A 13,796-nucleotide genomic window follows, 5' to 3' on the forward strand; every position below is an offset into this window, starting at 1 on the left:
AATACACTGAAAGCAATGAAGAATCTCAATCTCAATCTCTGTTACAATTAACAAAGGTAAATTAAGAAGGTTCTCAGAAGAAGAGAATTAAAAAAAAAAAACCAGAAATGGGAAATTGTGGGTAATGGTTAAAATATTTACTGAAATAGTAAGGAGCTGTAAAACCAGAAATGGGAAATTGTGGACCAGTAACAGTGTACGAAAAAGTCGGGGGTAATGGTAATGGTAATGGGTCGAACATGGGAAGTTTTTTGCTGCATTTTTCGTTATTCTGCTTTCTCTTCTTCCCCTTTTTTTCTTTTCCATAACCGTCGTCTCTGCAACATCCCACTCACTTTCAAAAGCAAAGCATGCTTGTTTTTGTTTTTACAAATTTGGTCGGTTTTTCGTGACATTATTATATTCTTCCCCACTAACACAATTACCCAATGTTTATGTTATCAAACTATAACTTATTTGTATATATATCATACAACTATATGGACTAACGTAGTACCATATTGGTTGTTGTAGTGTTGTTTCAGCCTTTCAGGTTTTCTGTATCCTTTTCTTCTTTTACCCAATTACACTCTGCAACTTGCTTTCATCTCTCTTTTTAAGCAGGGCTTTTCCTTGCTAGTTTGTTCTTTTTAACTGCATTTTTTGATGGGGAAATTCCATCTGACATTGCTATTTCTTCTTACTCTTTTCACCATAAATGCCTCCCATGCTAGACACCATAAACACACGTATAAACGACATAAACATGGACATTATATAACTCCGCCTTCATCGGGGATTTCCCTGCCACCATCTCCACAACCTGATGATCCTGCTGATGCACCTGCATATCTTCCTAGTGGTGTTTTTGATGTTAGGAGTTATGGTGCAGTTGGCGACGGCATTGTTGATGATACGGCGTCGTTTAAGGCAAGTTGGGATGCAGCTTGTAGTAATACTGATAATTCTGAACCTTCTGTATTACATGCACCTAGTGGCTACACTTTCATGATTCAGTCTACCATCTTCTCAGGCCCTTGTCAAAGTAACATCATTTTTCAGGTACATTTTTTTCACTGTTTTCCAACTTCAAGGGTAAAACATTTGTATTACTATCTTTACCTAATGGTAGTTTGTATGGACAACAGATTGACGGGTCAGTTGTGCCACCAGATGGGCCCGAAGAGTGGCCCAAGAACACTAGTAAGCATCAGTGGTTGGTTTTCTACAGAGTTGAGGGGATGTCACTCCAAGGAGGAGGCAGAATTGATGGAAGGGGAGCAAAATGGTGGGATCTTCCTTGCAAACCCCACAAGGTAATAACTAGACTTGTTCATTGGGTCGGGGTCGGGGTCGGGTCGGACCTAAGTCAAAAGAGAGTTATTAGTTATTTGGTCCATTTTGTTTGTACAATACTTAAGAACTAATCACTACCTTAAAAACTTAATTGTGTCTATATTTTCGACATTTAGCATATATTACTGGTGCATATACTTTTTGTTTTGTTTTGTTTTCATGCAGGGACCTAATGGAACCACACTGCCTGGTCCTTGTGATAGTCCTATTGTAAGCAAGCATCATCCCAAATAAAATAGTAAAAAATTTAACATCTTTGTTAGTTGCAGCTAGCTTAATTACTATTATATTATGTTTATATGATGCAGGCACTTAGATTTTTTGAGAGTTCAAACTTGACAGTTAAAGGACTGAGAATCCAGAATAGTCCTCAATTCCACTTCAGATTTGATGTTTGTCACACTGTCCATATTGAGTCAATTCATATAACAGCTCCAGCTTTGAGTCCAAATACTGATGGAATTCACATTGAAAACACCAATAACGTCCAAATATATAACTCCTTCATTTTCAATGGTTAGTATCTTACCATAACATATAGTTTCCTCCCATTTAATCCATACTTGATAACCGCAGAGTTATCATCATAAACATTATCCCTGTTTGTAACTTTGTATGTATGTATGCAGGCGATGACTGTGTCTCAATTGGCTCTGGTTGCTACGATGTAGACATTAGAAACATCACTTGCGGACTTGGTCATGGAATCAGGTATGCTTGCCTTCAATTCTATTATCTTACGTATGTATTTTACTACTACATCCGTTTCAAAATGATCTTTACACTTTCCGTTTTAGTCTATTTCCTAATGTTCTTTACACTTTCCGTCAGTTGTCACCTTTTTACAAACTATTCATTTTTTGTCTTAACATTTGTGTAAATAGTAACCGTAGAGAACATTATGAAACGGTTTTAGTGAGAAAATGATGTGAAATTTTGTTCTTAATTTTTTAGTATTGGGAGCCTAGGAAACCATAATTCAAGAGCTTGTGTACACAATGTAACCGTCCGAGACTCATTGATGAGAGAAACCAGCAACGGTGTTCGGATCAAGACATGGCAAGGAGGATCAGGTGCGGTATCAGGAATTACATTTGATAACATAAGAATGGACTCAGTGAGGAACCCAATCATAATTGACCAATTCTATTGCCTTGGAAAAGGCTGCAACAACCAAACCTCAGCAGTCTTAGTAACTGACATTGTGTATTCCGGTCTAAAAGGAACATACGATGTTAGGAGCCCTCCAATGCACTTTGGGTGCAGTGATGCAGTCCCTTGTTCAAACATTACACTGTCAGATATTGAGCTTCTTCCTGCTGTTGGGGAAATGATGTTAGATCCTTTCTGCTGGAATGCTTATGGGAGTTTGGATTCAGTCACAATTCCTCCTGTTTCCTGTTTGGAAGAGGGTGTTCCACCTCAACCTATCCTGGAAAGCGGCATTGATCGTTGTTGATGATGATAGATGAGATTGAATTGTATATACATTTGATATTAGAAGAATTGGATTTGGTGTGTCTGAGTTTCTATTCAAGGAGAAGCAGGTTTTTAGTCTTCTCTTGTTGTAATAGTAACACAGTTGATTAGTTTTCTGGTATGGAATGCCAATTGTAATAGTAATAGTAATAGTAATAGGCTAATGTAGCTTCTCAGTGGTTTTGTACGTTCTGTTTTCTGTGTGTCTTCTCTTGTTCAAGTTCTCGACCATGTTGGTGACATGAAGCTATTATTAAGCTTAATGACATTGTGTTGATTAATGGCTTAATTACCATTATTATCCTTGCATTTGATGCATCAATTAATAATACAAGTATTGCTTTTTCTATCCTAATATTTCAGCCCTTTTCCCAAGTATTGCTGATTTTATTATCATTCAGTATGTTTGTGAAGAAAAAACAAGGAAATCATCCTCAAAATTTGTTTCATGTTAAGTTGTAAACATTCAAATAATGACCTCGAAAAGATTAAACAAAGATAGATGTGTGGTTGTTGCAATTTGCAAATGGGAGTGAAATAAGAGCAAAGTGTGGCGCAAAGATCAACGCATAAAAGAGGCCAATCATAAAGCAGTTGGGGCTAGCTCATAGTGTCTGCACAATCAGAGTTTCACTTTCTTAATTCAGTCACAAAGCGCATCACATTTCAACCTTAATCAAACTGCAGAATATTCACTTTTAACATTAATATACTCCGTACTAGGGTAAACAAATACGCAGTACTCAATACTCCGTACTTTGCTCTCTTCACCTGTTCTAGTTTGATTTGATATTTTTAGTTTATGGTCTATTATGGTCTAATGTTTTCTAGTCTAACCTAATTTGAATGTTTTTTATAAGTATTTTTTTTCTTTTTCCGGTCTGATCTAGTTAGTTTTTTCTGGTCTGGTCTAGTTAGTTAACTAATTAACCCTTTAGGGCATTATAGAAAAGGTAAAATGAGCTTAAAGTATGTGCATGTTGTGGATATAATAATATGGGTGGTAGAATGTAAATCAAGTACAAAAAGGACGTACAATTGATGACCTAATTTACATTAGTGAGGATTATTGTATTAGCTAGTTAGGTGAAAGGAGTGGTGATTTGTATTTTAGGTAGAACATATATAAGTGCAAGTTGGCAACTTATCATAATGCTATAATTTAAATATAATGTAAAGAAACAAAGAAAACGTAAGAGCTAGTTGATCAAAAGAATTAAATGAAGGCATATAATAAAACATGAGCATGAGAATCTTGAAAAGGGGAGGCAGAAACAGAAGTGGAATCCCAACTTTTTGAGAAAGAGTTCATTTCATGCGCATAGGAGGAACTCGTATAATAATAATAATAATAATAATCATGTACTAGTATTGGATTGGGGGGCTCTCCTAATTTTCAAGGAATTGAAATTCTAGGTCTTAGGCTTTACATAAAGCTATTTTCATGTCCGGCCCGGCCCGAGCACGAAGTCGTGGGCCGTGGGTCGGGACGGAGCCTTAATTTTTTGGAAAAAGCACGATAATGCACGACACGACAAAGCACGCTAAATTTACCAAAATTAGCCTTAGGCACTTAGATAGAATTTGTTACATCACAACCAAGTGAAATATGTCTACCATTTCCGTGTTTAAAAACACAAGGAGCATGAGAACTTTGCCCACCAAAAACCAACTAAGAGCATCTTCAATGGTAAGCTAATTTCTAAATTAGATTGTCATGCCATATAATATATCAAGCTATTTCTATTTTTAGCTAGTTAGTACCACAATGGTTAGCTACTAGCTTGATATTAATGTAGTCATATTTGTCAATCAATATTTTAAATATAATTTTTTATTTAATATTATTTCATTGGTCAGTTTTTTTCAAGCAAATTAGCTTGTTTAAGCTAATTTGCTTGGCCAAGCTAATTCATCATTTGAACTCCAATGGTCAAGCTAGTAGCTTGAAATTTCTAAAAATTGCAAGCTAGTCCCTATCTACAACCATTGAAGATGCTCTAAGAAGGCCCAAAAAAGTGTTAATTATATTATATAGATTTAGGTAACCGGATACCCAACGCCCAACGGGCCCGATTCCAAAAAAACGGTTTCCAATTTTGTTACCTGGCACCAGAAGCACCCAAACGGGCTACGCACTTTAGTTCCATACTTGAATATGTAGGGCATAACCTCGGATATAATTGTGATGAATTGAAAACTTGATCGATCCACATTCTAGGTAGCTCCTTGGAATGCGTTCCCATGATAGGATGCCGTTGACTAAGTACTCCGTATACTTCCTATGATAAAAACATCATCTGTATATATAATATATGGTATGCCTAGTGCCTAAGTTGAAGTTCACCGGCCTTAATCCTTAATTCCTTATGTAGTCATTTTGTTTGAATGTTCTTTTCAGCTTTAGGCCTTTAGACCCTCCTTTTAGAGGTCGGCGAGACGGCATGCTGTGATGTATGAGCAAACACATCATAACGTCAAACATGTTTTTATATTTCATTGATATTTTTTGCTATTATGTTTTTACAAAAACATAACAGATTGCGATTTTGACTTCCTCCTCTATTTATGGGTACATTATCATAAGGATTAAGAAGTGGAGTACGTAGATTATTTGGAGTATCATATTACCAAACCCACATAATCCTAACTCGTAACTATCATTAATTATAATTTTATTATACGGAATACATGGAGTACATTATTTAGAGTATCATATTACCAACGCAAATAATCCTAACTCCTAAGTTAGATTATATTTTTTGGCGCCCTATACATGCATAAGATAAGATAGATGATGAATTATCCAGAAAAAAGATTGGGTAATTTGACAGTTTAATTTGTATAATAAGCCAATAATGGATTGAGTCTGTCTAAAACATAATTAGTTAAATCAAAGTGAATGGTGCATATATATCCAACATGACAAAAAGGCGGGGGGGCGGTGAAGGGTTGCTTTTTGTTAATGTCTTCACAGGAAAGTGAAAGTGAAAGTGAAAGTGAAAGTAAAAGGAGAATAATTAAGGTGAGATTAGGGAATGTCTGACAAAGGAATCGATTGGAGAATGTATTAGAGAATCCACTAACTAAACTTAATTAATTCAATAATTGCATGGTCAGCATCAGCATCAGCATCTCCAAACCATACAAACAAAAAAATACTTATAATTTGCATGCATGGTTTGATGGTAAGTTTGTAACCTTAGAAGTTAAAACATGATAATTAATTGGTCATTTGAGAAAAGGTATGGGAATTGGGAACCCAACAACCCAACCCATGATCACCGTCCATTATCTCATTATCCCATCCTAGTACCATCTCTGCAATGCGACTCTCATGCTCCCAATAGCTTCAGTCTCCTCTAAGGCTGACAATTTCATCTCAACTTTGTTTTTTTGGTTCAAATTTTCATCTGAACTTTACCAGATCAAGATATATGGATGAAAATCTGAATAAAAGTGGATGTTAAACGGATGATGAATGGATCGGGTGACAAATCGGGCTAGATATATAAGGAGGTCCATCCGACCTATCTATCCACTCATCAGGGCCGGTCCTGACGTTTTGAGGGCCCTAGGCGAAATAAGGGATTTGGGCCCCTTCCAAAATAATACGTCACTGAAATAATAATAATTTTTTTTTTTTTTTGAAATCCATTATATTTTTGAATTCAAATCAATAAAAACTTACTAGTCGAACCCTAGACTTCTAGTAAATATCAAAACTTTAGAACATACTTTCTACCAATGAGCCAAGGAAATAACATGTTTATTTAATGCGTTGTTTATTACTAGTACTAAATTACTGGATAGACAATTATTTTGGGTCCCTTTCCGCCTTGGGCCCTAGGCGGTCGCACCCCTCGCCTACCCCGTAGGGCCGGGCCTGCCACTCATTCAAAATAAATAAAATACAGGTCCGACTCTAGGGGTAGGCCGAGAGTGCAATCGCATAGGGCCCAAAAAAAGTTAATATATGGGGATAGTTAATTAAGAAATAAGGAGTAGTTAAATGGCAAGTGAAGAACTTCTTCATGTTTACTAAATAGATGTTGGTTACCATTATCAATTTTAAACAATCCTCTGTACTTGTTAATTTTGTTTATCTTTTGATCAAAAAAGAAAAATTAATCTATTACCTAAAACTAAAGAATTAAAAGGGAATTTAGGCCAAATCAAGGCTGAAAATATGGAATGACATTGTAAGAGCAAGGGCCAAAGCAAGCAAGAATACAAGGCCAAGGCCCAAGGATTCAAGGCTGCCTTGGCATCAAAAGGCCCAAGACCAGCAACTTTGCATATGGCTGTCAAAAACTGACCTGATTCTACCAATATGCGACAAAAATGACGTGACAGGTAACCGGCGACCTGTAAAAAATAAAATTATGTAAAATAAATAAATTACACATTCAATTGGTATGAACAAAATGACCCCGCACAAAATATTATTCGAGTAGAACTGTACCGATTAGACCCGACCTATTACCAACCCGTTACCCGTTTAACAGCCCTAGCCCCTAGCCCCTAGCCCCTACTCCTAGTACTGTCATTTTCATGCCAAGAAATACAAAACGTTATTCATATGTGAATGGATAGAGTTTATAAATACTCCGTAAATGAATACATGAATACTTGTACTAGTACTCCGTAAGTACATATTGTGGTTTCGCGGCATACGTCATAGTTTAAGCATCTGATGACATCGTTGGGCATGTTTAATGATCTGTCAATGACTGTTGTGTTAGCTGATGAGGTTACCAATAAATGGGATTATAGTTTTAATAATGCTAGTCAAGCTTACAACAAAATTATTTGTGAATTGCATGCCCAAATTAGCAAAAGGCTATTCAACTGCCCAAATTTCTAATACACACATGAAATTTCTGAATCACCCTTGATCCAAATGTAATTTATTTCCATAACTTCACTTAGCTTCTCTTATTTGTCAATGGTTTTGTTGGTGTTAGATACATACCCCGGCCCCTGTGTTTTTTTTTAAGGGTTAAAGTTTGACCTAACATGTTTGTCAACACATAACTTTGACCATCAACAAATTGTTTATTAAAAAAAAAAAATATATGCAAGCGACCAAGCGTTATATTATGAAATTAACAGTGTGTAATGACTAATCTAAAAACAAATTATATAATTGCATTTGCTTTTTATATCAGTAAAACATCAAGTAAAGTTACTCATAAATAGTGCAAATAGTGCAAAAAGTACTTCGTAACTCTTTTGCCACATAGCTTAACTACTCGTTTGTGTTAGGAATCTAGGATGTTTTATTTGACACATCCATCAACCAGGTTTTATGGAAAATTGGAAGACTATATGCATGTACAATACTTAAAATTGCAGCTCAATTGTGAAACGTGAATTATTTTACTTCAAAACAACTCTCTTCGTTACATAATAACTTATACGGTTGTCTCTTTTGACCGTTTCAGAATAACCGACACGTTTCTTTATTTGTAATAGATCAAAAACTATAAAAATGTATTCACCTTACCTACCATAATCCATTAACTTCTCAGCACTCATATGCCCAATTTCTAAATATACAACAATTCGCTCCTAATTTTATTACTCCTAATAAATTTAGTTTCTAATTATGGGTGTAATGTAAGCAACTTTGAATCTTGATCAAGTGTAATGAAAGCAACTTGGCAATTGTGGAGTGAAATTGCAAAATTATATAGTCCAGCGCCATGTGGGCCCAACTAATGAGACAAGAGACCTAGAATAGTCATACAAAAAATTGAACCAATTACGTAGAAAGAGAAAATAACCAACCACATGCGGGATTAGGCCCGTGAACCGTAGTAATACCCAGGCCCATCTCACCAAACCTCTGTGGCTCTGCCTCCGTCAAAACTGCTATGATGTAATTGCCTGACGTCATTACCCATTCGTCAGCAAAAGATGCTCCAAAGAATAAATAAACTCATTAAAGGAAGAAAAGTAGGAAACATACATTTCTTTCATACGCGTACCGATTACATATGGAAAATGTGGCAACGATACTTTTTCTTTTGGTAATATCCTAATGAACATTTTTAGAGATACAACAATGACATCAACAACCAGTATCTTAAATTTACGATACTTTTAAATTAAATTTAAAAGGTTTTTTTTTTTTAATATTGTACGAAGTATTATTCTCTAGTACTTCGTATTATGTAACAGGACAAGAGTGGCTATTTGAGATGGTTAGATAGACAATTATTACGATGAATTATGTAATGTTAGTTTTTTATTCGAACTTGAGACATAATATGGCACATAAACGGACAAATCTTTAATCTTAATCACTATGGCAAGACCTGGTTAATAGTTTAAAAAGGTTGTAGTTGATGACTTGATCTATCAAACATTCAAACCAACTAGTCTATTACTCTACTATGAGTACAAAACATTATTCAATACGAGGAATTCTTTTGGGTTGACCCCTAGAGTCCTATGGAAACAATAATTAAAGTAATATAAAAAGAGTTACAACTTACAACAATTACTCCTATTTATAAAGACCAAAACCATCCCTCAACCAGTCCAACCAACAGCCTCTTCAGCTCTTGCTATTCCCAATAGAAAAAAAACACATTGTTAGGTTGAAATTAAGGCGAGTTAGATGATGAAATCAGAAATGGAGAAGGGAAGATCACAGTCAAGATCAGATGCAACAGCAGCAGATGGATTTGAGTACGAAGATGAAGAAACGAAGATGGATATGTTTTACGAGTTGATTAGAAGATTCAATCAAGCTCGAGATCATCATTTTCATCAACATCGAAGCTCTTTCCTCCAATTCCGCAATCAGTATCATCATCAAAATCAAAATCAACCTCAACCGACTACCAATTTAGTGCTGAATCATAATATTAGTGGTAATAATAATAATAACAATGGTGATAAGAAGAAGGATTTCAATTCCAAAAAAAATTCAAATAATCAACCTCATGGTAGCTGGATGCCTTCCTTTAAATGGGAGGATTTTAGAGACGTTCATCATCATGATCATCATCATCATCATCATCATCATCATCAGGGAGCCGTCGTCGGTCAAGATCAAACAGTGGTTGTTTCTGATAAATCTGCAATTAATTATAATTATCCTGATTCCAATTGCGGTTTGAAGAAGAGGAAGATTAATGACGTGAATGATGAGGATGAAGATGAGATCACCACCGCTGACGCTGACGCTGATCAATTGAAAAGTCCAAGTCCTTCATTTCACAGTGGGTTGGACCTCAATCTTGCCCTCTGAGATTTAGAATTAATTAATTAAATTAAATTATAATATAAGTAGATCCTTTCCTTAATCTAAGAGTATGAAATATGATTTGCGTTTTAATCTCCCCCTCTTCTCTAGCTAGCTATCTGCAGATTCGTTTTGCTTGCTATAGAACATTAGCTGTGTAACTCAAGTTTATTAATAACATCACCCGAAGTTGAAAACCTTGCCCGTTATAAAAGAAGGGTGGATTCCATAGAGGAAGTCTACGTTAAATGAGGTTTGTAATTTTGTATGGACACAAATGACTCTTATTTGTACCGGTTAATTTGATATTGGTATTGAGACTAGTGTGATATTGTTATATCAATACACTGTTAAAAATTACAAATGCAAGTCATTAGAACATCAATTGTAAGGGTACCACTTATTTACCCACTCTTAATCTCTCTCTTCATCCACCTCATCACCTCTCTTAATAAGAGTTATCTACCAAAAATCCAAGAAATAACTATCTCTTATTTACTCCCTCTTAAACAACTTTTACATGTATTTTCTATTAAAAAAAAACAAAAATATCAAAAGCATGCACATTTTCCCCACAACCATCCACCTCACCCCACTCTTATTTTTAAGCTACTCCCTCCATTTCTTTTTGATGTATCCATTTGGAATCTGGTGTGTTTTTTAAGAAAATTAGAATATTGGTTTGTATGGGTATAAGTGTAATGATTGGGTGTAAAGAGAAATGATTGGGTGTAAGAGATTATAATAAATAAAGGAGTGAGAAAATAATAAAGAAATAAGGTAAGAGAGAGGAGTGATAATGATGGGTGATAAAGGAGGTGAGAGAGTGGGTATATGGGGAAGGGAAAAGATTTAAATATTATGGGTGGGGAAAATTAGGTGGAAATATAGGTAGAATCTTTAGATATTTTGGTAATTAGATAGAAATGTAAGGGTATTTTAGGATAAAATGTATGTCCAAAAATAGAATAGATTCTAAATGGATACAACAATATGAAACGCTTAAAATAGAAACGGATACAACAAAAAGAAACGGAGGGAGTACCTCTTATTTTTGGAGTTAAGAGGTAGCTAAGAGTTAACTCTTATTTTTTAAGAGCTACCTCTTATTTAGAGGAAGTCCCAATCAACCTCTAAATAAGAGGTAGCTAAGAGTTAACTCTTATTTTTTACGGTTTTTTCATGAAATGCCCCTGAGGTTTGCAATAATGCACCAAATACCCCTGCGCGTTTCAAAATTCATAAAATACCCCTATTTTTTCCAACTGTTCATAAAATACACTTGGACTTAACGTCCGTTAGTCCTCCGTTAGTAGGAATTTACGTTTTTACCCTTATGTGACTTAAATCCCATTCATCTGCATACTTTCTATCTCCCACTCAACCCACCCAAACTTTCTCTCTCCTCCCACTGAACCAACACCACTCCTCACCCCGTCACCATCTTCGCCCCTGCTACCGTCGCCAACCTCGGCCAGGGTTTGACTTTCTCTGTTGCACCGTCGATGGCATCGGTGACCCGGTCAACTCTCTATCTCCTCCATTGGCGTTGTCGACGAGTGAGATTTCATCAAGGTGAGAGGCATTGATTAACGGGAGGAGAAGACGGCGGGAGGAGTTGATCCCAGAGCGGAGGAGAGAGAATTACAAAAAATCGGGTTGGCGGAGGAAGAGGAGCTGCCACCATCGTTGGGCGGAGATGACGGAGGAGGGACAACACCAGAAACGTCTGTTGTTGGCGTGGTCATGGTGGGTGAATTCGGCGGCGATTTCGGTGGGAGAAATTAGGGTTTTGAGAGCGGTTTGATCTTGTTCGATCTTCTTGTGGTTGTTGTTGGTGGAGGGGGAGGTGATTGACAGATTGAGCTTGGGTTTCTTGGGGGTATGGGCGCCATTTTCAGGGGAGGGGAGAGAATCGGAAGCCATGGGAGGTGGGAGAAGAGAGAAATATGCTTGAAAGCCGCTCAATTTTTGTGAGGTACTGTGTGATGATGGAGTAACTACATTTGGGTTGAAAGGTATTGAAATAATGGGAAGAGTTGATAGTTATCTAAATTCTAAAACAACAAATTAAGTATCAAGTATGGAACTATCAAGTTTTGAACATTAGAGATCTAAGACTGTGAAGTACGAGATCTGAAGGCAAGGGTTTAGGTGAATAGTCAGAATTAGCGGGGGTTCCACAAATGGACTGGGAAAGTGTGAAAACAACAATACAGGGCAGGCATTGTTGACTTTGTTTCTAACCCAATTATGCTACCAAGAACCTTACTTTTATGGCACATTGCATCTCAAATTCCTGAACATCATTATATCATGTCTCTGAACAACACTCTGAAGATCAGTCATCAGTTAAAGCTCTATTGTAAAGCTGGTGACATAAACACGATTCAGCTGCAAAGAGATTATCAAATGAAGGTTAAAGGCGGAATATTTAAAGTTATTACTTTGGTTTGCTGTTGGAATTGGGACTGCAAAACTAATTTGCGTTCTATTGGTGTAGTTCTTTCTTAAGGGTGGAAATGGCTCAAGCAAGGTAACCAAGAATGTGATGCATTGTAGTACAAGAGTGATTGTAAATGTTCATTGCAAGGGTATTATTACCGGCTTACTTTGAATTTTCAAGAGCTTTTATAGACTTTCAAATGTATATGGCAATGGCAATATAATCAGAGTTTTTGTAAAGCTACTCTGCAAATTAATCGGCTTTTTATGGAATATAATTCCTATTTATTGCTGGAAATTTGTTACAAACTGCTCTACTTCATTGCTAGGAAAATTAGAAATTCAAACTAACCGTTGGATTCAAATTCTGCAGTTTTAAAGGAATTTTGGGTATTTGATGCAAAGAACTTTATAAATAGGTGTATATTATGCAATAAATTTATATGTAGGTGTATTTTATGAATTATAAACATGACTTAACGGAGTACTAACGGAAAGTCATAATAGGGGTATTTGGTTAACAGTTTGGAAAAAATAGGGGTATTCTATGAATTTTGAAACGCGCAGGGGTATTTGGTGCATTATTGCAAACCTCAGGGGCATTTCATGAAAAAACCGTATTTTTTAAGAGGTAACTCTTAAATTTTCTCTCTCTTTAAGAGGGGGTTAAGAGTGAGTTACAATTGATGCTCTAAATTGGCACTACAAGTTCTGTGTTGATACTCAAATTGTTATATTTGGCTAACTTGTGTCCAATTTGATAATAAGTCACTTAACGTTTAAAAACCTCGAATTTTGAATGCCGAGTTAGATTTATTATTGTGATTTTAGATTTTTGTGATGACTAGGTAGATATACAACTTAGGATTCCACACATCTTTCATGTTCATTTCTATTACAATTGACAAGTTGTTGAATTTGATCGTACTAATGGTCTCATTTCTTGGTCCCCATGTCTTATTATATGTTCTTTGCATAAAAGTTTTCCGTAAACAAATAAAGGGGACATGCGATGCACATGTAGGTTAGATAGTTCCATGCAATTCATGTATTTTTTATATAAAGTGATTAGAAAAGAAGTTTCTTAATCATAGGGTTATTGATAAAGTGATAACCCTTGTGTTCTGGTATCAGAATCTTGAAATGTTTTTGGATCTTTCGGATATCAAACGTAGAAATGAGTGTTTGTAAGGTGAAGTCCAATTTCGGTGGAGGGTCCTGATTTGGAGTCTCCGACGCTTCAATAAGTATCTTGAATATGATATAAAAGATAAAGAGT

At 35.9% G+C, this 13,796-nt stretch overlaps 1 protein-coding gene across 1 annotated transcript; it reads left to right on the top strand.

Moving 5' to 3' along the window:
• Nucleotides 1-296: 296 nt before the first annotated feature.
• LOC110776402 (polygalacturonase At1g48100) lies at nucleotides 297-3,169 on the top strand. The gene is made up of 6 exons (XM_021980966.2): nucleotides 297-1,041; nucleotides 1,128-1,295; nucleotides 1,501-1,545; nucleotides 1,644-1,851; nucleotides 1,965-2,046; nucleotides 2,290-3,169. The coding sequence occupies exons 1-6, from the start codon at nucleotides 646-648 to the stop codon at nucleotides 2,792-2,794; spliced, it is 1,404 nt and encodes a 467-aa protein (XP_021836658.1). The 5' UTR covers nucleotides 297-645; the 3' UTR covers nucleotides 2,795-3,169.
• Nucleotides 3,170-13,796: the final 10,627 nt, after the last annotated feature.

Source organism: Spinacia oleracea, chromosome 5 (assembly GCF_020520425.1).
Source record: "Spinacia oleracea cultivar Varoflay chromosome 5, BTI_SOV_V1, whole genome shotgun sequence".
Taxonomy (NCBI): Eukaryota; Viridiplantae; Streptophyta; class Magnoliopsida; order Caryophyllales; family Amaranthaceae; genus Spinacia; species Spinacia oleracea.